General features: G+C 39.0%; 1 protein-coding gene across 1 annotated transcript in view; it reads left to right on the forward strand.

Moving 5' to 3' along the window:
* Positions 1-562: 562 nt before the first annotated feature.
* The window catches only part of rin1b (Ras and Rab interactor 1b), a 42,111-nt gene continuing 18,400 nt past the window's right edge, over positions 563-24,273 (forward strand). Inside the window, exons 1-2 of the mRNA XM_053503551.1 lie at positions 563-807; positions 11,395-11,520. Coding sequence (XP_053359526.1) covers positions 11,395-11,520 — 126 coding nt within the window. The 5' untranslated portion in view covers positions 563-807. The remainder of the gene's footprint in view (positions 808-11,394; positions 11,521-24,273) is intronic.

Raw genomic sequence — 24,273 nt, forward strand, 5'->3', positions numbered from 1 at the left:
TCAGGCTGACGCTGAATTGGATGTAGGCTCCTGAGTGAAGGTGCTGCTCATGCCTTACATGCTGTGTGCTTAATAAAGTACTCCCAGCCATTGCATTGGGCAGCAAATAAGCTCACTCATCTCTCCAGCATTCTTTCCGGCGTAAAAACACTATAATATAATACATAATTAATTAGTTATAATAAATGTGCTATCCTTTATCTAATCGAATCTAATTTTGGGAGCTGTGCTATTGAGTAATCATGGTGATGCGCTGTGCTTTCTCCTACATCACTCTCTGACTGGAGGATCATGAGTCTCCAGTTACACACTCCAGGTTCAGCACGTAGGTGTTTTTCCTCATTTACATACTTTCACACCTCTGCTCACAGTACACACAGGTCGCAACTTTTCAGGTCAGGGCATTGAACTCTTCGATTCGCCAAAAAAAAAAAAAAAGGCATAATTCTCATCCTTCAGTTTCACTTTTGGGTTGAAATGGGCGCTGCGTCTGCTGCGCATGCGCACAGAGAGCTCCGGCACCCGTAAGTGTCTCGACGTTGGGGAAAAAGTTGCGTGTGTACGTGCGTATGTTTGCGTGCGCGTGTGCGTTTAAAATGAGCGAGTAGCAGAGAGAAGCGGGTGTGAGGAGTTCAGTGGGCGAATCACCGACTGAATCATATCAGCAAGATGAATTCTGGGACTGGTGTCTTTCTAATGGCATTAAATGAGAATAAGCAGGCGATGTGATGCGGGGAGGAGCTGCGCGGAGCCACTGATGCCATGCTGAACTTCAGAAGAGGAGCAGCTGAGAAATAAAGAGAAAAGGTAAAGTGCGTCACTCTATCCGTTTTTAAATAGTCTACTGTAATATTTAAACATGAACAGGCAACTCAGATGGAACTTTAATAACCAGTTCTGTTTTTATTCTTACTAATTATTTCAATTATAGTAACTAATTAATGTTTTCCCCAATAAAACATTTGTAATATAAAATGCTCTTAGATCTGTCTTCACAATTTAAAAATATTTTAAGCATATGAATATGTACATTGTTTTTTTTTCCTTTGGAATGTTTGCACCTCAGCATCCATCCAGCCCTTTGTGTTTCAGACTGTGATGCATCCAGCACTTTTGGGTGGCTTGCTTTTTATACGCTACACACACTACTTGCTTTCAGATATGTTAAGTATATAAGTAGAGTTTCAAACTCGATGGAGGCTATGTTTTTTTTCCTGTCTTTTTATGTTCTATGACTGGATGAGCCCTTTTTTAAATTTTGTAATTGTATGTAAGTGCACCCCAGTGGAGCTGTGGTTTTGGTGACTATTGTAATGAAGAGTGAAGGATTGTGCTCTTAATCATTTATGCATTATATGCCTGTGACACTTTTCCACAGCTTCTGTTGTGCAAGTGTGAGTAAGTGAGCGCAGGTCTCACTATAGCCTGCTGCCTGGTGCTACAGTGAAGTAATGGCATCTTAGTGCCGAGCAGCTCTGCTCTGCCATGTGGGGGCGGAAGTGTGAAGACTGTGAAAGCTTTGTAGGAAACAACTACAAATTCTCCCTCTCTCTCTCTCTCTCTCTCTCTCTCTCTCTCTCTACTTTATTCTTTCTGATATTCTCTTTCTGTTACTCTCTTATGTGCCATTAATACACACACAAACAAACACACACCTGGTGCACCTTGTTCACATATGGAGCTGTACTGTTCCCTGTCCTCTGACTCATGGATGGAGCACACACTCGCACCTGCTTCTCATGTGTCAATGACGATGTCACTTGTTTGTTGACGTCATTATCATATTTGGTTGTACCGCACTATTGCCTTGTGGAGGCATTAATGAGATTAGTGATGAAAAAATCATTTTTATGCTTTCTTGTTTTTTTTATTCTAGATCAAGTTTAAATTTATACCTGTAAAGGTATAAGTTTTTCCAAAAACAAACTATTAAACTATTGTTAAAATATGTTTTTATGGATATAGTGTAGGTTGTAGCACAATGATGATACCTGTTTAATACTAAGAAATGTTACAGCTTGTGGAATTCAGTTAGTTTTTATGGAGAATCTAATACTTATAGTTTGAACATAATATTTCTAATGCGTTGGTCTGATGCCAAAATTAGTTTCCTGTGAGTGGGTGTTCTGCTTGCACATACCACCTGTGGCACCAAGCCCTCACCTTCTTTCACAGCTAATTCACTCTATTTTGTAGCCATGTCAGAGCTGAGGCAGTTCAACATATTAACAGCGCACCTACATGGAGACTAATTGTAAATATATTCATACATGCATATGCGATATAAATATTTGTATACCCAGATATAGGTATTTGTCACAACATTTAAGACCCTTGGTCACATTTATATTTCCTTTAACGTTTTATTTAAAATAACATTTTGTAGACATTATTCAATTATTTTTATTATGGTGTGGGTTGGATTCATGGGTATTGGGTAGAACTGATCAAAATTACCCTCTGGGATGAATAAAGTTCTTTGAATCTTGCATCTTTACATAATGGATATAAAGACATCTGAGACATCTGACAAAATAAATATACTACAGAAGCTCTTGTTCAGCTGTTTGAACAGACCTTGGCCAAACTTGGCAAACTGTGCAATGTGAGTTGCAATGGACTCCACCATACAAACTTCAGGATTACCAGTTTAATTGCACTGTACTGACTCTTGCTCAAGTGACCTCTGCCACATAGACTCAGGCTTCACATTCACTCCCCACCACAGGATCTGCCTCCAACAGTCTTGTCTGCACCAACTTTCATCAAAAGTTCGACATCAAAAGTCTCTACCTGCCTCTGGCTCAGTTGTCGCTTACAAGCAGGCCTAGGATCTAATGGTCTTCACTTTCTCTCGTTCTAAGGCACTTCAAACAAAATGCAAGATGCCTGTTTTTAATTTAGGCAACACAGAGGAAAGTGGAGCTGTGCTGCGTATCATGTATATGTAAGTCTATGATATGTGTGTAAAGGATATAGTAACAGTTGTTAGGAAAAAGATAGTAAACGTTGCTATAAAAAAGCCCTATATAGATCTTTTGCAGTCACATGACTTCCATGACGTCAATCACAACAGTGGACAGGGAAGTACCATCACCCAACATTAGGCTACTATGGATTTTTATTGATAATTACATTCAAGGTGATTTTCTGAGCCAAAAAAAAAAAAAAATAGCATAATAGCATTAGCCTACTTAACACAAATGTCAGTCACACTCTGTCAAATGAGGTGAGTCACCACAAGGGTGCTCATAAACAAAGTTATGTAGAGAAACTTGTGAAGACTGAAATCAAAACCCATACTTAATGCCTCCAGGGATGTTTCCACAGTAAGCTCATAAAGCACATGAAGCTCTGAGGTCTACTAAATTTCATACCACATGATTTATATCATTATGTGGTAAACATGTACTGTAATTAATCTGACATTGTGATTACTTCAGACGGGTTATAAATATGTGATTCCTCCTGGATCTGGATTAGTTGGCACTTGCTAGTCCTAACATTAGTTCGTTTACGCTGAGCTTCTAATGCAGACGAGACAATGCTATGGAATATACTCTGATTTATGCTTCATAAAATGATATGCAGGTAACTAATACTGACATTTCTAGCTTTCTAATAAGTAACACTTATAAGCAAAATGCGCACTACAGAGTTTTATGTATGTTGATGGCTGCCAATTCTTCAGACTTACTGTATAGCTGTGATCCATTCTGTATTTTGGTGTATTATAGAACAATGCATTATCCATGCCTTGCCTGTAGTATACCCCACTGAGCGACAGGAGATAAAGAGGTTTGAATATAGGCTTAGATCACAGAAATTACCACAGGGAATTTGTAGATGTGTTCGTTTTGCAGTGGTATCTGGTAAGTTACGTCCCATTTGCCATCCACGGTGAGACCATAGCTGACAGACATCGCAATGTCAGATACTAAATTCTATACTACACTAGTTTGTTTCCCCATGTTAATGAACTAAATAAATTTGATAATTAACCTTTACAGTCACTTAAATATCCAGGGATAATGTGGCTTACAGTTAAATTTGGTTGAAAAACCTTTGTAGAAAATGATGTCCCAGTAAAACATTTTAAATAAAAAATTGTGTAGATCACGTTTCTGCTTGAGGCAGATCTGCTTATTGGTGGAGAATAGAGTTTCTTATAGTGTGCCAGGATGTGATGTGAGTTTTGCCAAGAGAGCCAAGTTAGCCGAGTTCTTGAAGGTCTCAACTTTTACAGTTTAGCTTGGCAGTCTAGAAAGAGAGAAAGTCTAGCAAAGTTTTGATACTCCAAAATGTGTCAAACTGCCTGAACTTCTCATGCATGCATATGATCATTTTGCAGTGACTGTGCAGGATATTCTTCAACATATCATTTTCTGAGTAATTTATTTGATAGATTAGTAAAGATTATATTATTATTAATAAGATTAATGGTGTGTACAGCTGTGGCCACAATAGGTCCTTAAGTAGCTGTTCAGTAGCTTATATGTCCATTTTCCTTCCTGCCAAAAGTGGCATTGCTGTATTGCTTTTATTCTTAATATTCAATTTCACAGGGGATTTTTTTTCTCTTCCTTTTTCGGATGCTCTTTTCTTCTGCTTTTATTTAATATTCCCACTGCCTTCTCTCTCTCTCTCTCTCTCTCTCTCTCTCTCTCTCTGTCTCACTCTCTCTCTCTCTTGCGCGCACTCTCTTTTCCTGCCTTTTCCGTGGCTTGCCTTTTATGTAATTTTCATTTTAACCTGAAAAAGTCAAACTCCCCCCAACTCTGCCTTCTCTCTCTCTCTCTCTCTCTCTCTCTCTCTCTCTCTCTCTCTCTCCCGATGCTTGTTAGCAGACATGTTAAACTGACATTTGATTTTTTTTCCCTTTTGCCCCTATTTTTGTGAGTGAGATTGATCACTTATTTTTTTGTGTCTTTATCTTAGGCTTATGGACACTTTGTTTAACAGCTCTATCTAATAATTTGGATAAATTGGTGATTTAAGTGGATCTCTCTCTATCTCTCTCTCTCTCTCTCTCTCTCTCTCTTGCTCTCTCTCTCCTTCTCGCTTCTCGGTTCTTGGTTTTAACTCCCGCTGCTGTATTGCATAACCGAGTGTGTAGGCTGTTAGCTGCTGATTTTATATAAGGAGAGCCTACTCTGTAAATGATCAACCCTGCTCAGTTTTTCTGTCTCTCTAACTCTTTCTAACTCTCTCTTCCTCATCCATGATCTCTAATAATATACCGGTCAGTGTAGGTCAAGCTAAAAGTGTACAGTAGGTCTTTCTCTGCTGATGCCTGCTGGTGTTTGTGCATTGTAAACTATTTTGGGGCTATGTGCTTGTGTTTTGTTATCATGTGGCTGTTGTTTGCCTCTGATTAGTGTTGTTGATTTTATGGGTGTGTCTGTAGGGAATAATCCATTCCTATAGATTTTTGAGGTCACTTACAGTACATACACCAATGGCAAAATAAAAATAGGAACATTAAGAAACATTAAATTAAATAATAAAGGGGATTTAAATGAGAATTGGGAATTTTAGATTGATTCAAGTCCAGAATTATTGGTTGAGTATAAAAGATGCAAAGTGATTGTGCTGAAATAATTGGAATTAACCATACATCAAAACTTCAGAACTTTTTTCATGACATTTTTTAAATCTCAAAAACATATGTACATATATAATATGTTTTTTTTTTTATAATCAATTAATTGTGCTTTTGCATTTGATGAAAAGTCTTCTTTCAAATTAAAAATTCCTCTTGATGAACCCTAAAGGCTTTCAACATGAAAGGGACGGAAAGTTGTTTTTCTTTCCAAAAGACCCATGGCATCAGGATTTTAGTTAGATTTATAGAGTTGTCAAGATTCAAAATAACTTATTTTTAACCTCCAATAAAAAATAAAGACCGTTATCAAGAGCAAAAAATAATTCAGGATACATTATTGAAATTACAAATGACCTTATATTTGTTGTAGTCAGATAAGAATAAAATTGAACATTAAATATTAAGACTACAGTCAACTCAATAATAATTGCTTATTAATATATAAAAGGAACTACACATGTAAGGAGTTAAACAAATGGGTAATCCTGAGGGCCAATATAATTCCTTGATTTTGTGCAGCTGCATCCATTTCTTTGCCGTGTTTTATGTGTACTTCTGGTCATCGTTTTGTTGGAAAACCCAACCGTAGCCCAGTTTTAGCCAAAGGCAACCAGATTTTCCACTAAAATTATCTGGTAATTGATGAGACTTTTTATGCCACTGAACTTACTAAGAGCCCCTGGACAACTGGCAGGAAAACAGCTACAAAACGCATCGTATTCAGTTCCTTCTTTTGCCAAAAAATATTGATGATTTACATAGCCAAAAAACAAAATTTTTGTCTCATCTCACCACAAAACAAGACTCCACTGGTCCAATGTTGGTCCACAGTGTTACTTGTGTTTTTCATGTTACTTGACAGAGTTCAGTTTTCTGTTGGGAAATGTGTCTTGGTCTCAGGGGATGCTTCTTCTGTGGAACTCATTCAAAAAGTTTCTGTTCATGGAGGGAGGTATCTTACGGTTGATTTTTAAAGGGTTAAATTCAGAGCTTTAGCTAAATTTATCATTTCAGAAACTGTGATTTTTGAGCCCTTCTTTGCTTCACTCTACACTGTGTAGTTGGGCAATATGCAAATGAGGCCTTTCCTGTCAATTTTTTCTTAACAGCTCCATGGTTCACAAACCTGTTTAATATGGTACTAACTAGTCATTTCAACTGAATACTAATTTGTGTAGCCATTCTCTAATCGATGCAGCTCAACAGCTTTTTTTCTCATGTCAATTTAGAGCTCTTTACTAATTAAATGTACTGTAGTAAGATAAGTCTACCTATGTATGATAGGGATCTTTTTTGTGTATTGCCTCATTTTTAATTCCCAGTGAAACAGGAAATGGTCATAGATTATGAAAAGGTTCCTAAACACAAAGCAATATTAAAAAACAAGTTTCATTAAGATAAAAATTTCTGTGGTTTTATTTATTTTAAAAATAAAACAACACTTGTGCAGGGATTATCTTTATTGACTAAATTTCTCCGAACATTTAAGTAAAGTTAGAATCATTATATAGTGCTGTGACAAAATCTTTGCCCCGTTTCTGAATTTATTATTTTCTTTAACACATTTTTCACACTTAAATGATTGAGATCATCAAACTAATTTATACATACTGTATTGTACACACACACACACACACACACACACTAAAAAAATACTCAAATAGAACCTGTCTGACAAAGTGCAAATTCAAGAACCGATGAGAAACAAAGTAATTGACATATACTGTATCAATCTAGAAGGTGTTATCAAGCCATTTCTAAATCTCTCCGCAAATGGAGAAAACTAAGAACAGTGGTGAACCTTCATAGGAGTGGCTGGCCTACAAAAAGTAATCAGTGAACACACATCCAGAAGCTCATAAAGGAACCGAGACAACCTACAACATCAAAGAACTGCAGGCCTTACTTGCCTCAGTTAAGGTCAGTGTTCATGATTCAACAATAAGAAAGAGACTGGGCAAAAATGGCACCCATGGGAGAGTTCCAAGGCTGAGGCTGCTTGCAGCTTCAGGACCAAGACAACTTGTCCTAATTGATGGAACCCTGTGCTCTACCAGAAAATCCTGAGGGACAATATCCGGCCATCAGATTGTGACCTAAAGCTAAACCACACTTGGGTTATGCAGCAGGACAATGATCCAAAACACACCAGCATGTCCTTAGAATGACTCAAAAAATAAAGGTTTTTGTAATGGCCTAGTCAGTGTCTGCACTTACATAATCTGATTGAGATGACCTTTAACTTGCTTAAAAACCCTCCAATGTGGATGCATTAAAACAAAATGCGTCCACAGTGATGTGAAAGACTAATTGCCAGTTATCACAATTATCACAAATGCTTGATCACAGTTATTGCAGTTACCAATTATTAAGTTTATGGGCGATTACTTCTTCACATAGGGCCAAATAGGTTTGAACAGCTTTTTTCCCTTAATAAATGAAATCATCACTTAAAAACTGCACTGAAGTCAAACCAGGGACTTTTATTCATACAGAAAAACAGAACATAGTTGTTGATGGACTTGGGACTAGCACTGCATCCAGTGGCTGGAATTTGGGCATTGGGTGGGAATTGTACCCAGGCCATACTGTACCCGCATGGCAGGCTAACACTGAAAAAACTAACACTGAGCCACCAATATGAGAGTAAAGCCTACCTTTATTTCTCTATATATAAACCCCTGCTACACTAATGCACTTATACTAGTGTTTCTCTAGTGGTTGGATACAATCAAAGTATATTTGATATTATGCCAGATATATATTTCTCAGTATGCCAGCACAATGATCGGACTGCCTGCTTCATGCCTGAAACCTAGCCTACCAAGAACTTTTTTAATGGTCCAAACATATGTAATATCTGCCAGCAGGATTTCTCTAATGTGCAGTTAGTGTTCATGGATGATTGTGTGTACAGTTTTCATACTTGGTGAAGCTGAATGTTCACAGGAACAACTGCAGTTGCCTCCGAGCAAGAAATTTCATCACTAGTCTCGGTTTGAGTTGAACACCAGTTGTATACAACATTAATGTCCTTCTTACTATTTATAACGAGGCCAATAATTATGAAGTTAATTACCTTTAGTAAAATAATAAAATAATAATATGGAAGGAACAGCATATTCTACAGCGGATAAAACATCTATGTGAATGTTTGGCCCTGGAAGACCTAATTTTTCTCAACTAATAAATGTCTATAGCACACCTGATTTAACCAATCAGCTAATTAACTACTTAGCTAATGAGTTCACACCTGATTTAACTAATCAGCTACTGTAATTACCCATCTTTCCCTAATTTAAGTGGGTGTGGTATAGCAGGAAAAACACTAAAATGTGTCCAGGAGGTCATTATAATTTTACCAAACAGGGGAAATATTCAGTAAACTCCACAATTAGTACCATCTACACTATGAATATTTGGTGCTCCATAAATACTTTTACTTTAGTCTTATAAAAAAAAAAATCACAAATGATTACATAATATTCTGGATATGATAAGTGTCTTGAGCCTTATATCATTACAGAAAGCACCTCAGTACTGTGGTAATTTAAGTCTATTGTGAAACCTTCTTGAACATGATATCTGTAGGGATGCCAATAGTTTTAAAGCCAGTCTTAAATCAGTAACATGGTAACACACCATGGATGAGATGCCAATTAATTAGAGAACCATACACATACACACAAACAAACACACACACACACACACACACACACACACTCTCTCTCTTTCTCTCTCTCATTTACTCCTAGGGCAATTAGCAAGCCAGTTTAAAAAAGTTTCCTGGATGTCAGTAATTATGGAGTGGATAGATATATAGAAAGAATTGATTAAACAGGATTGATGTAAGGGATGGATGGATTTGTGGCTTTTCTTCAACAGAAGTATTGGAACTGTAACTTAGACACACTTGCTGCTATAAAGAGGACAGTGAAAAAATGCTCAGGATATGACTGAAATAATAATAACTCTATTAATAGAGTCTAATAAAAAAAATGCTCTGCTTCCTCCACTGGTTGTGTAGTTACCTCTGTGACTTTACTGCACTCCCTTCATAGCTGTGCATGCTATTCTCTTATGTAAGCTGGGCTGAGGGAGCGACAGCCGACCACGCTTCAAAAAACATGATCTATAAAAATAACCTCAAGTGCATTATAGGAGTTATGATGAGGAGAAAACTCTGTTAAAACTAACCAGACTGAAGGAGAGAGAGAGAGAGAGAGAGAGAGAGAGAGAATAACCCTCTATGTTGTGCCAAGTTTTTTCCAGTCTTTTTGATGAGGAGTGAGTGTATGTGTGAGAGAGCGGGAGTGTGGTGTGTGTGTGTGTGTGTGTGTGTGTGTGTGTGTTGGTAGAGTAGGTGTCTAAGACTGAGTGGGAATGCCTGTCATCATGTGTAGGCACCTGTTGCCATGGGAACCATCTGCCGCCACACTCAAGCTCTCTCTGCGCTGCCCACACAGTGTCACACTGCTGATACAGAGAGAGAGAGAAAGAGAGAGAGAAAGAGTGAAAGAGTGAGACAGGAAAGTGTTTTGTCATCAGTGGCTGTGTGTGTGCGTGTGTGTATGTGTGTGTGTGTGTGTGTGAGTCTTATAATGACCCTGGAATGACATCATGACAAAGTAATTGTTTCCAGCTGGCATCTGTTTTAGCCTTACTGAGGCAAAAAGACATGACACATTCACCCATAGTTCCTTAAGTTGAACATGTTTCAAGTTTTGAGTTTAGGATGAGACAATTGTGAGAGATAGTAGAGAATTTTTAAAGTTGTTCATACGTGAAGTAGCACACTAAAATCTAAACTGTCAGGCAGTTAGTGACCGACAGTGTAAACAGAAGTGAAAGTAGTTTAAAATTCCCACCAGTACTTTGCAGCCAAAAGATGAGGAGAATAAATCATGGAGGAGTTGGACAATCCTGAGAAACCTACTTTAGATTTGCACTTCCTATAGTTTCGAATATTAGCTAGGTTTAGTGGGTTAAATCCCAAATAGTGTTAAATAGAAAGCTAGTGTGCTACTGTATGTAGAGTGCAGTTTAGAGGGATTTGGGATTTAGCCTTGTGTTTGCAATACTTAAAACAACTGGATGACTTATAAGCAGTTGATAAGGACACAAATTGTTGTTTCAAGATGACATAACGTTGTCAAATTTGTTTATCAGATCTTTCCATGACTGCTTTTGAATGTGGGGTTTGGAAGGCAACTGTTTTCACCTCTTTCCATCCCGACCCACTCTCTCCAATGCTGGTGACAGACAGTTAGTATAATTAACGATTGATAGAACACCTGTCACATTTACTTAAATGTCCCAGTGCGTCATTATTAACACTATTGTTAATAACTTAACATTGTTATTAACACTTGCTGAATGCGTTCCATAATCAGATTACTCGGTCTGAACTATCAATAATCGCAGGTATTCAGATCTAGCGTAAATACTACAAAATGTGGAAATGTTTAAGGGGGTGAATACTTACAGGGCAATATTTTATTTAAGGAAAAATATTTCTTAACCATTTTAACCAACTTGAGCCTTACAGTATATGAAATTAAACATCTGTCTTAAACTTACTGTATGGAGTAACAAACATCAAAAAGATCAGACAAGCAAATGCTGTTATATTTTTATAATCTTACTGTTTTTGATACATGAATATACCATATGTTTTGTGTGTGTGTGTGTGTGTGTGTGTGTGTGTGTTCTGCCTGTGAATCACAGGTCAAGTAACTTAACTGTTTTCTACAAGTGTTTTTTTTTTTTTTTTTTGCTCTTCACTTTAGATGGATGACTGTCTTCAGAGGAGTCTAAGTGTTTTGGACCGCCTCCTCCTTACACACTCCATCTGGCTTCAGCTTTCAATCAACCCTGACTCCGCCCTCTGTGTCCTGCAGAGAGAGATACCTGGGGTGAGATAGCCAGTCAATCACTTCAAGCTTATTTACATCATTCTGTGTAGCCAATAATCATCCAGTCGCCTCTCACTAACCAGTCCACCTTTATATGAACCTAAAAATTGCAAAAATGGTAAAATGTGGGAAAAAACATGGTGCAGAATCATTATTTCTCAGGTAGTAAGCCACAGGCAGTAGTGGCTGGCACAAAAGATGTTTACTTTCACGAGGTGTTTCCTGTGTGATTAAAAAGTAAATGTTGACAGGACTAAAATCTTTGGATTATATAATCTGTGTATAAACTGTGGAAACAGTGTTTCAAACAGTGAAATCAACATTTTAAAGCAGTGTTTTGGAATCTTGGTCCTAAAGCATTGTTAAATTTTTCGAAAAAATTAGAATATCGTGCAAAAGTTAATTTATTTCAGTATTGCAACTTAAAAAGTGAAACTAATATATGAGATAGACTCATTACATGCAAAGCAAGATAGTTCAAGCCCTGATTTGTCATAAATGAGATGATTATGGCATACAGCTCATAAAATAAAAAAAAAACACTTTACTTACATTGATCTGATGCCTGATTCAAGTTTCTTTCTTTGAGAGTCTTAATTCGAGGTCATGTGATGTAGTGCACTGCATGTGGTCAAAGGTCAAAGCTGCGAATCCAGACAGAGTCCGGCATTGCAACCAGCATTGCAACAGACCCGCACCTTAAGCTTAAGTCAAGTTCGATAAAATGAAGGCAGGAGATCGCAGCCATGAAATCAATCAGTTGTAACAAAGCCAGATCATTAGACATAGCTGTAGTCGATAAAGTGGAAGTATGTGATCAGTACTGTGAAACCAGTCAGCATTGTAACAAAGCCAAGTCATTAGACTGAGCCGTAGTTAAGAGAGTGGAAGCATAAAGTTGAGTTCATGGAATGCAACAGCATAGAAACTAATCCAAAGCATGAGATGACTGGGGAAAACATGGGACAAAAGCGAACCTAATAATAATTTAAAAACAATCCGTGATAAACCTGAGAAAATTGGGCAAGAGAGAGCACAAAGAATGCACATTGGGCTTCTTTAAATGCCAGAAGAAATCAGCCATGAATGAGCATCCGGTATGTGGGTGAGGCAGTCCCGGGGTCGTGAGAAAAACATGACAGCCTGGGAAAAAACAACAATCCAAAGAACAAACAAAGTCAAGATTACCCATTACCCTTATAGAAAAATATGAGGAAAGGTTTGAGTTAAGCTTTTTGCTGCTAACCTTCATTATGTAAATAGAGTCAGGTGTTTAAAAACCATCAGCAAACGCTGATTGACGGAACGGAATGGAGATCCAGACAGGAATACGGAGGCACCATGGGAAACTAGGGCAAAGAAACACTGGAGCAGTTTATGACAGTACCCCTCTCCCCATGGATGCCACTGTAGGTGTTGCCTATGTAAATCCAGGGGCCAGCGCTAGGTTAATAGTAAATTGACTACTGATCGGGAGGTCTCAGGTTCAAACCTCACCACCACCAAGTTGCCACTGTTGTGTTAAGTTAATTTTATCTTAAGTGCAATAAGATCAAATTTAAAGCTGCTCTGGATAAAGGCATCTGCCAAATGCTGTAAATGTAAATCCATGATCAAGGAGAGATTCAGGATGAATTTCACCAGTACTCAGCTCCTTGGGTCCATAGCCCTCCAAGGCCATAAGGTATTGTAAGCCTTAACCTTAATGTAGAAACCTGTGTCTGTTGGTTAGTCTGCATGTGGTAACTGAAGGACAGGCTAGGTGTAGCACACACAAGGCCCTTTATCAGAGATAATTTTGACTGGAAGTCCAAGGACCTGAAAAATGTGGATGATAAAAGAAACAAAGGTCAAATTTAGGTCAAGGTAAACAGATGGTTGGGAGGAACATTACTCTGACCTGTTTTCTATTCCATGGGCTGTCTGACCTGGATTTTGATTTCTAGCAGGGTCATAGCAACAAGGCAGTGTGGTGGTAGGATGGTCTAAGTATGGTCATCTACTGTAGATAGACAAATGAACACATTTAGAAATTTCTTTAAGACATTATTTATTAAGGCTTGAAGAATGGCAGGCACAATAGTTAACCCAAATGGGAACACCAGATATTCATAGTGACTGGTGAGCTTGTTAAATGTTGTTTTTCATTCAACCTGATTTATGATCAAGTCATGAGAGTAAGGGGGTAGATGTTTGTGATGGTGATCTCATTGACTACATGATAATCAATGCCAGATCAAGGATTTTTCCTTTTTCCTCCACAATGGAAAATCTAGCACATGTCAGAGAAGAAGATGATCAAGTAATGTCAGCTACAAGGGATTTAGAAACATGGTTAATGCTTCTCTCTCAGGGGAAAGAGTACAGAGCCCCACCCCTTCCCCTCGTCCTGGGAGGAGTACAATAGTACCTGGGACGTGGCGATGTGGTGGCAGAGAGATTTGCTAAAAGCTCCTCAGAGATCAACTCCAGTCCAATATTACATTCCTGGTCTTGGTAAAGATTGTTTTGAACCAGCCAGGGATGTCCAAGAATTGTTGGGGTATGGGATTTGCTCATGATCCGAAATTAAATGGTCTTTGTATGATTATTGGAGACTGTCAGTCTGACTAAAAGGGTACTGTGGGTAATGATGAATGGTCAAAATGTTGAGTGTTTCCACATAAGCACAGATCAAGTTTTGGTCAGATACTGAATCGATGAGAGCTTGAATGGTGTGAATCTCTTTGTTGAAATTTAAGGTTGTGAAAGGGTGCTGTTTCTTCCTCCCTGGGATTTTAAATTTTACTGTGGCTACTATGGCTCACTATTTTACTAATAAACTGCTTGACCACAATGAAATTTAGCTCTCTAAAACCTGCAGCACTAAATTGGCCAGTGTTTCAGATTCATTGTCCAACCCTCTGTATATGAGTTGCTATAGTCATCTATATAGTCATCAATCGTTGTACAGTGCATATATGAATATACTTTTATCTAAACCATTCCAGTGTAGCTCTTGCTGTATGTTTAGAGTCGTTGTCCTGCTGGGAAGTAAACCCCGGTCTCAAGCCTTATGCAGACTCTGACTGTTTTTTTTCCAAGATTGCCCTGTATTTGGCTCCGTCGGTCTTCCCAATAACACTGACCAGCTTCCCTATCCCTGCTGAAGAAAAGCATCCCTACAACAAGATGCTATCACCACCTTGTTTCACAGCGGGATGGTGTGTTCAGGGTGATGTGCAGTGTTAGTTACATTTAGGCCAAAAGTTAAATTTTGGCCTCATCTGACCAGAGCACTTTCTTCCCCATGTTTGCTGTGTCTCCCACATGTTTTTTTTTTGTGGCTTTCTTTTAACAATGACTTTCTTCTTGCCATACTTTCATAAAGGCCAGATTTCTGGAATGCACGACTAATAGTCCTGTGGAACTGTGCAGGTTCTCCAGAGATACCATGGGCCACTTGGCTTCCTCTCTGATTAATGCTCTTCTTGCCCTGCCTGTCATTATGCTGTTTGATAATTTTCTCTTACAAACCTCTGAGGGCTTTACAGAACAGCTGTATTTATACTGAGATTAAATTACACACAGGTGGACTCATTTTAATAATTAGGTGACTTCTGGGGACAATTGGTTTCGCTGGATTTTAATTAGGGCTATCAGAGTAAAGGGGGCTGAAAACAAACGCAGGCCACACAAATAATTTTTACTTAACTTAACTAAACTTTACTTAACAGTTCTAAAGGTTGATATAAAAAAACAAACAAAGTGATCAAAAAGTCTGTGACATAATACAAAAGCAAGGTTTGTGAAGCGAAACGAGGTCGTGATCGAGAAGGCAAGACAAGAAAGAGCACTGGAATATTGGGCATGGAAGGCACACTATTCTGGCAAAGAGGTGTGGTCTGAGTATGTGTTAAATAGGAGAGTGATGATAATCAAAGATGGGGAACAGGTGTGTGGCAGAGAAGTGACGCGGCGAAAAAGGAGTGAAGTGGATTATGGAGCAGGAATGCACAGGTGATCACAGAGGTGAGGACGTGGCTTGGTGTCTCGTGACTGTACCTTCCCCTACAAATGGCACATTCTTGAGGGTGTTGGAGGTTGTGAAAATCAGTGCTCAAAGGGTGGTCCAGATTGAATATTGCTGGTGACCAGATTCTTTCTTCTGGTCCTTTTAGACACTGAAGACCATGCCCCAGATTTGAGGAGCCTGCGGACAATGAAGGCTTCATCCTCATCTATGAGTCAAAATGGTGGAGGGGGTAGGGAGTATAGACAATGGGCAGAAGACCAATCAGTGGATCTGGGAGACATGGAACGTGGGGTTAATTTGGTGCATGGATAGAAGCAGGGCCATGGCCTAACGGAACATGGATTGATTATGTGGGTGATTGTGAATGGGCCGATGAGCTTTATGGAAGTTGCCTTGAGTGGGAGGTCACATGCAGATAGCATGACCCTTTGGCCTACGGTTGGCCTTACACTGGAAGGTGCTTACTGTATGTTGCAATGGGGTGTGAGCCCATTGTCATGTCCTTTTGCAACGATTGACAAAAGCTTGGCCTGAGTGGACTGCAGCTCCTTTCTGCAAAGTGGGAAATAGCAGTGGTTGATACCCAAGATACCCAGCAATGGATTGGAGACATTTCTGTGGAGGAAGTGGGGAGCGATTTGTGGGTATACTCGGGGGCAGAAGCAGCACAGGGAAGCTGCATCATGAGAGGATATGCACCTCAGTGACTTCTCAAGTTCCAGTTTTATCCGTTCTGTTTGAAAATAGGCCTCTGAGACTATTTTGACTGAGAGCTCAAGAAGTCGGAAGACGTGTGTGACCAGAAGGTCAGCTGTTTCCTTGGTGAATGGACACTTGGGTAGTGGGATGAGGCAGTCAAGGCAAAACTGGTTAACAATGGTTAGGATACAGGTGATGTTGTGTTCTTATCTGGTAACAAAATCGACGGAGATGTGAGACTAGTGGCGATGGGTTGAGGTCTTAGGATTCCCTCAGCAGGGGTGGTTTGTTGTCTTATTTCTGGAGCAGACATCCCAATAAGCCACAAAGTTTCTGATATCCTCCATATCCATGGTTGGCCACCAGAAGCATTGGTGTAGTAGAAAGAGGGTACATGTATGCCAATCTGGAGTTGTGAGACCAGTCAAGCACCTAGGGCCATGTAAAAACTGGTATGTAAATCAAGTCAGGTGGGACTGCTTGAATCTGGTTCCTGTTTAAAAGAACCAGGTTCCCCACATCCAGTCAGGTAGCAGCCATGAGACAATGAGGGGAAAGGACAGTTTATATGGTGGGTGTGTCCTGAAGGGTGGAAAACTGCTAGGAGAGGGCATTGGGTTTAATGTTCTTTGAAAGAGGGTGGTATAAAAGCTTGAAATTTAAGCACAAAAAAAGAGTGACCATCGTACATGGTGCGAATTGTGACTTTTGGCGGTAAGTATTTGAGATTTTTGTGATCAGTCCAGACTAGATAAGGGTGTTCCACTCTTCCAGCCAGTGTCTCCATTCTCTAAAACCCAGGTTGACAGCAAATTGTTCATGGTCCTTTATATCATAGTTGCATTCAGGGGATGTGAGTCGATGGGAGAAGAAGTCAAGGAGAAGTCAAGGGTGAATCCTGATCAAGATGTCATCGAAACAGGAAAAAACGAAGAGAGAAAAAGTAAAGTGGACTTTGTTAATGAATGCTCAAAAGACCACCGGTGCATTAGTTAAGCCAAACAGGACCACACCGTATTCATAATGTTCAGTATGGGTGTTGAAGGTGGTCTTCCACTCTACGCACTTCCTTATCCTAACAAGAGGTTATTTCATAGGTTTACCTTAATGTCCCGAAGCAGTGTACTGGTTCTTAGCCATGATCTAGTTCAGGCCCCTGTAATTAATGCAGGTCCTGAGGAACCTATCCATTTTCTTTACAAAAAAGAATCCTGGCCCTGCAGGGGAGAAGGACGGGCGTATGATCCCTGCTGTGAGCGACACAGAGTTGTACTGCTTCATTGCCTCTCTCTCTGGACGTGAGAGCGAATAGAGCCTGAGTGAAAAGGTGCCGGAGAGGCGATCAAAAGCATAGTCATACAACGTGTGACTTGCCAAAGACCTGTCACAGGTAGTGATAATTTGTTGCCCGGCCATTGTCGCATGATATGGCCGGTTTGTCAGCAGTAAAAGCAGGCATTGTCATCATTCGACATTGACGATCCTTTGGTAAAATGCTTGTGTAATCGGTCAGAGAGCACCGTAGAGAAGGGTGCCTGCACATCCCACCCACAAGAGGGAGCCAGAGTCTGAAAGTCAATGGTATAATCTGAGACGGTATGGGATCCCTCGCATAGCTTGAGTATTTGGTTCACTGCCTAATTCCCCGTAACTAAATGGTCAAATAAATTTTATAAATCATTTAATAATAATTTCTTTATTGCAGTTTTTATATTTGAAGCAGCAGAGAACTAGGGCATCCCTTAATGCTGTTCTCCTTTACAGAAAGGTGAATACATACGATGTAGGTATCTTTGGACTATTCTGTGGGGAATGATGAGTTCTTTAGTTCAAGCACAAGGGAACAGTGGGAGAGAAAAGAACAGTAGGTGAAAGGATCCCCATTATAGGTAGGCGATGTGGGGAGGTGTAGTTCATGCTCCAAAGTGTGCATTGGGCGAGTTCTGAGGAATGGGTGCCCAAAATATATATATATATATATATATATACACTGGTAGGGATTGGAGCAGTGGTGGTGGTGGATCCAAGTGCAGGTGAAGAGTCAAAAATATTTTTTTGTGTTTTATTGTAATGTGATATTGTGATATATTGTTGAAATAATTCACACAGCAGATGTAGCAGGTTGTGTGAAAGCATTGTCAATGCATTTAGTAACAGCATAGCTTGAGCTCTGCGACAGGAATGGGGATGCTGAATAAGCTCAGCAAGAATGAGCTTTGCAAAAATGCACAAGTGGGGAGCTGGCGCAAGTTGAATGAGCTCCAGGATGAGAGCCGGCATGTGTAGAATGAGCTTTGTGAGGCTGATTCATGAGGGTGCTGATCTGTGATAATTACTTCTGATCGTAGAGCAGACAGGGGTCGACCCTGGAGAGTCGGGAGAGAATCTGTGATCCAGGCTCATGGTCGATAAACAGTTCCTAAGGTCGATAACAGAAAAATCAGAGAGAGCAAAAGGTCTATGACGTGAGGTGAAAGCGAGGTCTGTGACACAATGCAAGGTCGGAATATTATAATTCATAATTATATCATATTACTGCATATTATCAATACTTTTTTAAGGCACTGTAAAGAAATGGTCACCTAGGACATGATTGTCCCAACTGCAGGAGGCCAAACAATTAGCAGAACTCAACTGCATAGGCATAGGTTTAGCAAGAGCTCTGGAGGAGTTTTTGTCCAGCAGCCTGCCATCTTTGAAATACTTTTTTGCATGTCGTTGATAATGGACCTAAAGTCCCTGGGTATCCCATGAAGCCATGTTCTATTCATAGCCCTACCTTGGAGTAAGGTGATGATGTAGGCCACTTTGGATCTCTCATTTTAAAAAGAAGTTTGTAACTCACGTGCATTGGGACAGGCAGGACTGACAGGTTCCAGGTTTTCTATCATAGAATGGTGGAAAAGAAAGGTATAAGGGGGTCACTGAAACAGAAACAGGAAAAGAAATAGAAACTAGAAATGGAGGAGTAGTTTGAAGGTGTTGAATTTTTCTTTAAGTAGCTTGAAGGTGCTAAAATGTGCCTGTTTTATCTGATGGAGGTCTTGCTGGTGAGAGCCAAGAATAGCACCTTAATTCCTAATGCTGTTTTCACACCATAAAGGTCTGCTGGGTCTGCTAGCCAGCTTATTCTGTCAGAATAAAATAAAAAAGCATGAGAGTTTGTAAAGGAAGATCAAAGTGCAGGTTAAACAGCATCATGGAGGGATGCACTGTGTGGTGGCCAGGGTCTACTTCTGGGTGAGAAAGTAGAGTGACGAAAGGAAAGTTCAAACACTTTTGAAATATTCATATACAATTCCACAGTATTGTTATCCATAAAACAGAATAAAAGTGTAAGCGCCAGTAAATCTATCCATTAAGCAAAGTCTAAAGTGAACAGTTACTTTTGCTACTGTGAGACAAAGCAGGATGTCAAAGCCCGTAAATCCATCTCTCTCACTGTTCCCTCGTGCTTGAACGGAAGAACTCATCATTCCCCACAGAATAGTCCAAAAATGAATAACCAGTTCTGTTAATTGTAAAGCAAGCAGGAATTCGAATCCAGTAAATCCAAGAACAGAGCAAAATCTAATTTGCTAGACAAGAGACAAAGAAAAAAACAAGGCCGAGATCAGGCACTAGCTCATACAGAAAAAAAATACTGGGTTAAAAAGAGTTGCAATAATCTGGCAACGAGTAGAGGTTTGAGTCATACTTTAATGCCAGTAATGTTTATTGTGTGAGTAGAGTCTCTTAGAGCAGCGAGAGCTGGCGCAAGGGATTGTGCATACTAGCTATGCGTCATTTAGTGCGTATATGTAACTATCTCGGGTTTCATTGCAGTTTTATATATATATATTAATATTATATATAATATTAATATAATATCATATTGACAATTCGCTATTCATTCCCGCGTTGATAATCAGCGAAATTTTATAAGGAGATTTAGGGATTTACCTTAACTTAATTTTATAACATTTTGAGAAAATTCATTAGTTTGTTCAGTCTATTTGAATCTTCTGAACGTATCGGATGTCAAAACAATGTAATGACCCCTCCTGAGCATATAAAGCTTTATTATTGTGTTTGAATAAAATCAAATCTATCACAGCAGATAATAAACTATGCTATGTCATAACCGAAGCAAACACCACAGTTATGCCTCGTTTCCTTCAGTGTTGCTAGGCAACGGACCACGCGCCTATTCGGGAATGTGGAAATGTGGAAGTGATGTGTGGCCACTCAATGAGAACTAAACCAAAGATTTCGGTAACTACACTGGGTGTAACATCTGCATAGTGACACTAAACAGCTGAACAACTTTACTTTTCCGTTTACCTCTTAGAAAAAAGCTGTATTTTGTTTGTTTATAGTTAGAATTTTTATAACAGTACAAGAAGGTAACAGTTTGGTCTTTGCAGTTAGGGCCTTCTAGAGAATAAATAAATGAGTGACACCTTTCAACCCCCTCTCAAGAAAGTGCCATAGTCTATTGTTAGTTTTAATGATTTGGCTGAAATTAATTATTACCAAGTACCCTAACACCATTGATCATGAGTTTCAGCTGAAACTAATTCTATACATGTAACAGAAAATGTAAATGCAGATTCTAAATGTATAAATAGGCATGCTAATATATATATATATAGCACAAAAAAAACCAAAAAAAAAACAGAATAGTCCTTTCTGGTAAATCAACTGCTAAAATTACAATTACAAATAAAATATTTTTAGGGTCGAATTTAAGCGAAATAAAAGTTAATGCAGTGAGCCTTTAAATTTTATCATGTGTAATTAGAAAAGCTACACGTGTAGGGTTTTGTGTCATCTTATATATTGTGTTCTTTAAATTTGTAGTAAATTTATTAACTGAAATAAATGACTATAAAATTAAAACATTGTCAGGACGTTCTATTGCGTCAGCAGATGTCGATGTCATTCAGCCTCGCTTGTGTTTTTGCGTTATTATAATAATGAAATGTAGTAGGCTGTTATGATCTTCATAATTTTCTTTAATAATAAATAATGACCCCCATTGCGCTGTACCACCGCTGCAACACAGCTGGCAAAACCTTATGAAATACAAGTGAAACATTAAACGAATTTACAATCACAGTACTAAACTTACAGTACAAATTTAAAATTGAAATTAAATATATGTATTTCTTATTTGCATCGAATTTAAGCAAATTAAATGTATACTTTTATATCTAGCCTTTAGATTATATCATGAACAGTGACACTAGTGTATAGCCAGAAAACTCTGGGTGAGCGTCAGAAAAAGTTTCCCAGATTTATGTTAAAAATACGATATAATAAAAAAATATAAGCTACATAGCCTTTATAAGACTCCACTTTTATTTACAATAATGAAAAAACTTCTGAAAGTTTTGAAATAATGAAAGCAAACAGGGTGCGCTATTCTGTATTGTTTTCGGTGAACTTGAGCGCGTCAGGAAATGAACAGAAACTCTGTGTATACTCGCCTCAAAGACATGACAAAATATATACAGTACTTATAGAAAGCGGAATATCTGCTTTTGTATAAACTAATGGAAAACAATTTTAGACATCTAAACCAGGCATGAGGATTAAGAAACCGAGATGCGTGTTTCTTAGCCCCATTTTCTGTTTTTTTTTTTTTAATAAAAATATCAAAGAATATTATTGTCTAAAGAGTGATTACAACAATGCAGTTTATGCTCGCATAAGGAAATCTTATTTTGTTCCATTCCAGGGATTAAAACGGTAACAATGTCAACTTTATAATCTAGAATCCAGAAGATTTAATTTACACAAATTTTAAAAGAGGCCTGAATCACTGCAAGTCTTTAGAAAAGCCTCAGAACCAAGAGGGTCCTAAACTGGGGAGGGGTGCATTTCAGTTTATCTGAATGTATAGGTAAGAACAGCTGATTCACACCTGGGGAGGGTGAATTACAGTATTTGCATTTGAATGTTGTCAGACATTGTAAAGCATACACAGTAACACTAAAAGAACAACAACCCAGGATAAATAGGAATGAGAGGCCCTGATTATACTGCATAAATATTATTTAGTACAACAAAATTCCTCCACGCTCTGGAAAACTTTATGCAGACTCGAGGCGAAGTCTTACGGGAAAAAAATTAAAGGAAAGTTAAAGGAGGGAGGATGGAAAGAAAGGAATGTGCGCATGCAGGTCTGGTTGGCAGTGCCCCGCTGGCATGCGGGCACAGGCTGGAGAGCGATGGGCATTGGACAGAGTGGCAGCGTGGGCCCGTAAGGAAAGCAGTGGGGCTCTTTGTGGCATTTTTCTCCTCGGCGGCAAGTCACCATAATCCGGCAGTGAGCCAACGACTGATCGCTGCGATTATATAATTTCTGTCTGTTATTACCCAAATGAGGATAAGTTCCCTGATTGAGTCTGGTTCCTCTGAAGGTTTCTCCCTAATGTCATCTCAGGGAGTTTTTCCTTGCCACTGTCGCCTTCACCCTTGGCTTGCTCATCAGAGACATTTCATTCATTCATCTCATTATTATCTAGACACATTTTGTCACACATACACACTTCCAAAAAAAAATCTTTTTTTTTTTTTTATTTGTTTCATTTTTGTGAAGCTGCTTTGAGACAATGACCATTGTTAAAAGTGCTATATAAATAAAATTGAATTGAAATCGAATTGAATATTTTATAGCGCGGGGTAAAAGCTGGGGTCATTAGCAAGGATAGCTCACCAGCTGCATATCTGAGGGCAGGGGCGGACTGGCCATCGGGAGCACCGGGACATTTCCCGGTGGCCTGACGGTCGTTCTGGCCTGCCGGCTGCCGCTGTGCAGACGATCAGCCTGGCATGTGATAGGCTGGTGTATAACTACGAATTAATTGACGAATCTCTCAATCTACGAATCAGGCAATGGAAAGGGAGGGGAAGATTAGAAGATCAGGAGGGAAAATTACACTCCCACATCACATGACCCAACGTCAGCGACGCACTGCTTAATATCTGGCTATATCCAGAGACAGGGTATATCTGACTAAATCGTTCAAAAAATGGAGCGTAAACGCAAAGGAGGAGCAGAGAGTCAGCGTATATAAAAAAAGGAAAAAAGCCCTGGCCGCAGACGCAGCAAGCTGCTGCAAAATCCCAGCCATGTTCGCCAGTAAGGGAACAGGTCGGTCAAGATTACATCTACATTATATTTATAATAATTTGGCAGACGAACACTTTCATCCAAATCACTTACGTAGATCATCACAATCGATAAAACTAAACCAACAAATGAGCAACAATATGTAAGTGCTGCTGTGCTGTGTCAAGTCTCGTTTCGTCTGAAAAGGTGACGAAGGAAGCAGCAGCAGTAGCACTAGTGCTGTAAATGCTCCTGCTGTTGAGCTAGAGGTGGTGGACAGTTCAGCGTGTGAGTCAGAGCAGGGACCTTCAGGTAAAGTTAAAGATAAGCAAAACTAAACATGCAGGCAGCAGGCTATACTTTTTAAACAACATGTGCTTTTTTATGATTTATAAGATCAGTAGTAGGACTGTGATTTTGGGGACATACAACTGATGGCTGCACAATTATAAGTACAGATTATTGAACACGCTTTCATATTTTCATATTGCAGAGCAACTACATGTGCAGAGTGAGAGAGAGAAGGATTCAGGGAAAGATTAAGGAGACAGTGAAAGCCTTGATATCTCTTTTGATTATTTTGCCTGTCCACAGTCTAAGGATTAAGATTTTTTTTTTTAAGTATCACCCAATTCAAACGCCTACTGGTGTACTAGTAGTGCTAATTACTTACTGTTTACTCTTACTGGTCTGTTCCACATAATGCCATTGAGTAAACATTGTTATCTGTTACTTACGCTGTCATAGGTTTTGTTAAGTTTATTTGTGTTTGTGTTTCTGATGCATTTGATATACTAGAGTTGAGCACTGAAAATACATAAAATGTAAATATTTCAACATGTGAATGTGTCTCTTATTATTATTTCTTTTAAAAAGCCAATTTTCTATTTGTCATTGGTTTGGTAGTATAAATGGTGTATTCCTAGTCAGTTGTTAAGGG

The sequence above is a fragment of the Clarias gariepinus genome, chromosome 1, assembly GCF_024256425.1.
Source record: "Clarias gariepinus isolate MV-2021 ecotype Netherlands chromosome 1, CGAR_prim_01v2, whole genome shotgun sequence".
NCBI classification, from domain to species: Eukaryota; Metazoa; Chordata; class Actinopteri; order Siluriformes; family Clariidae; genus Clarias; species Clarias gariepinus.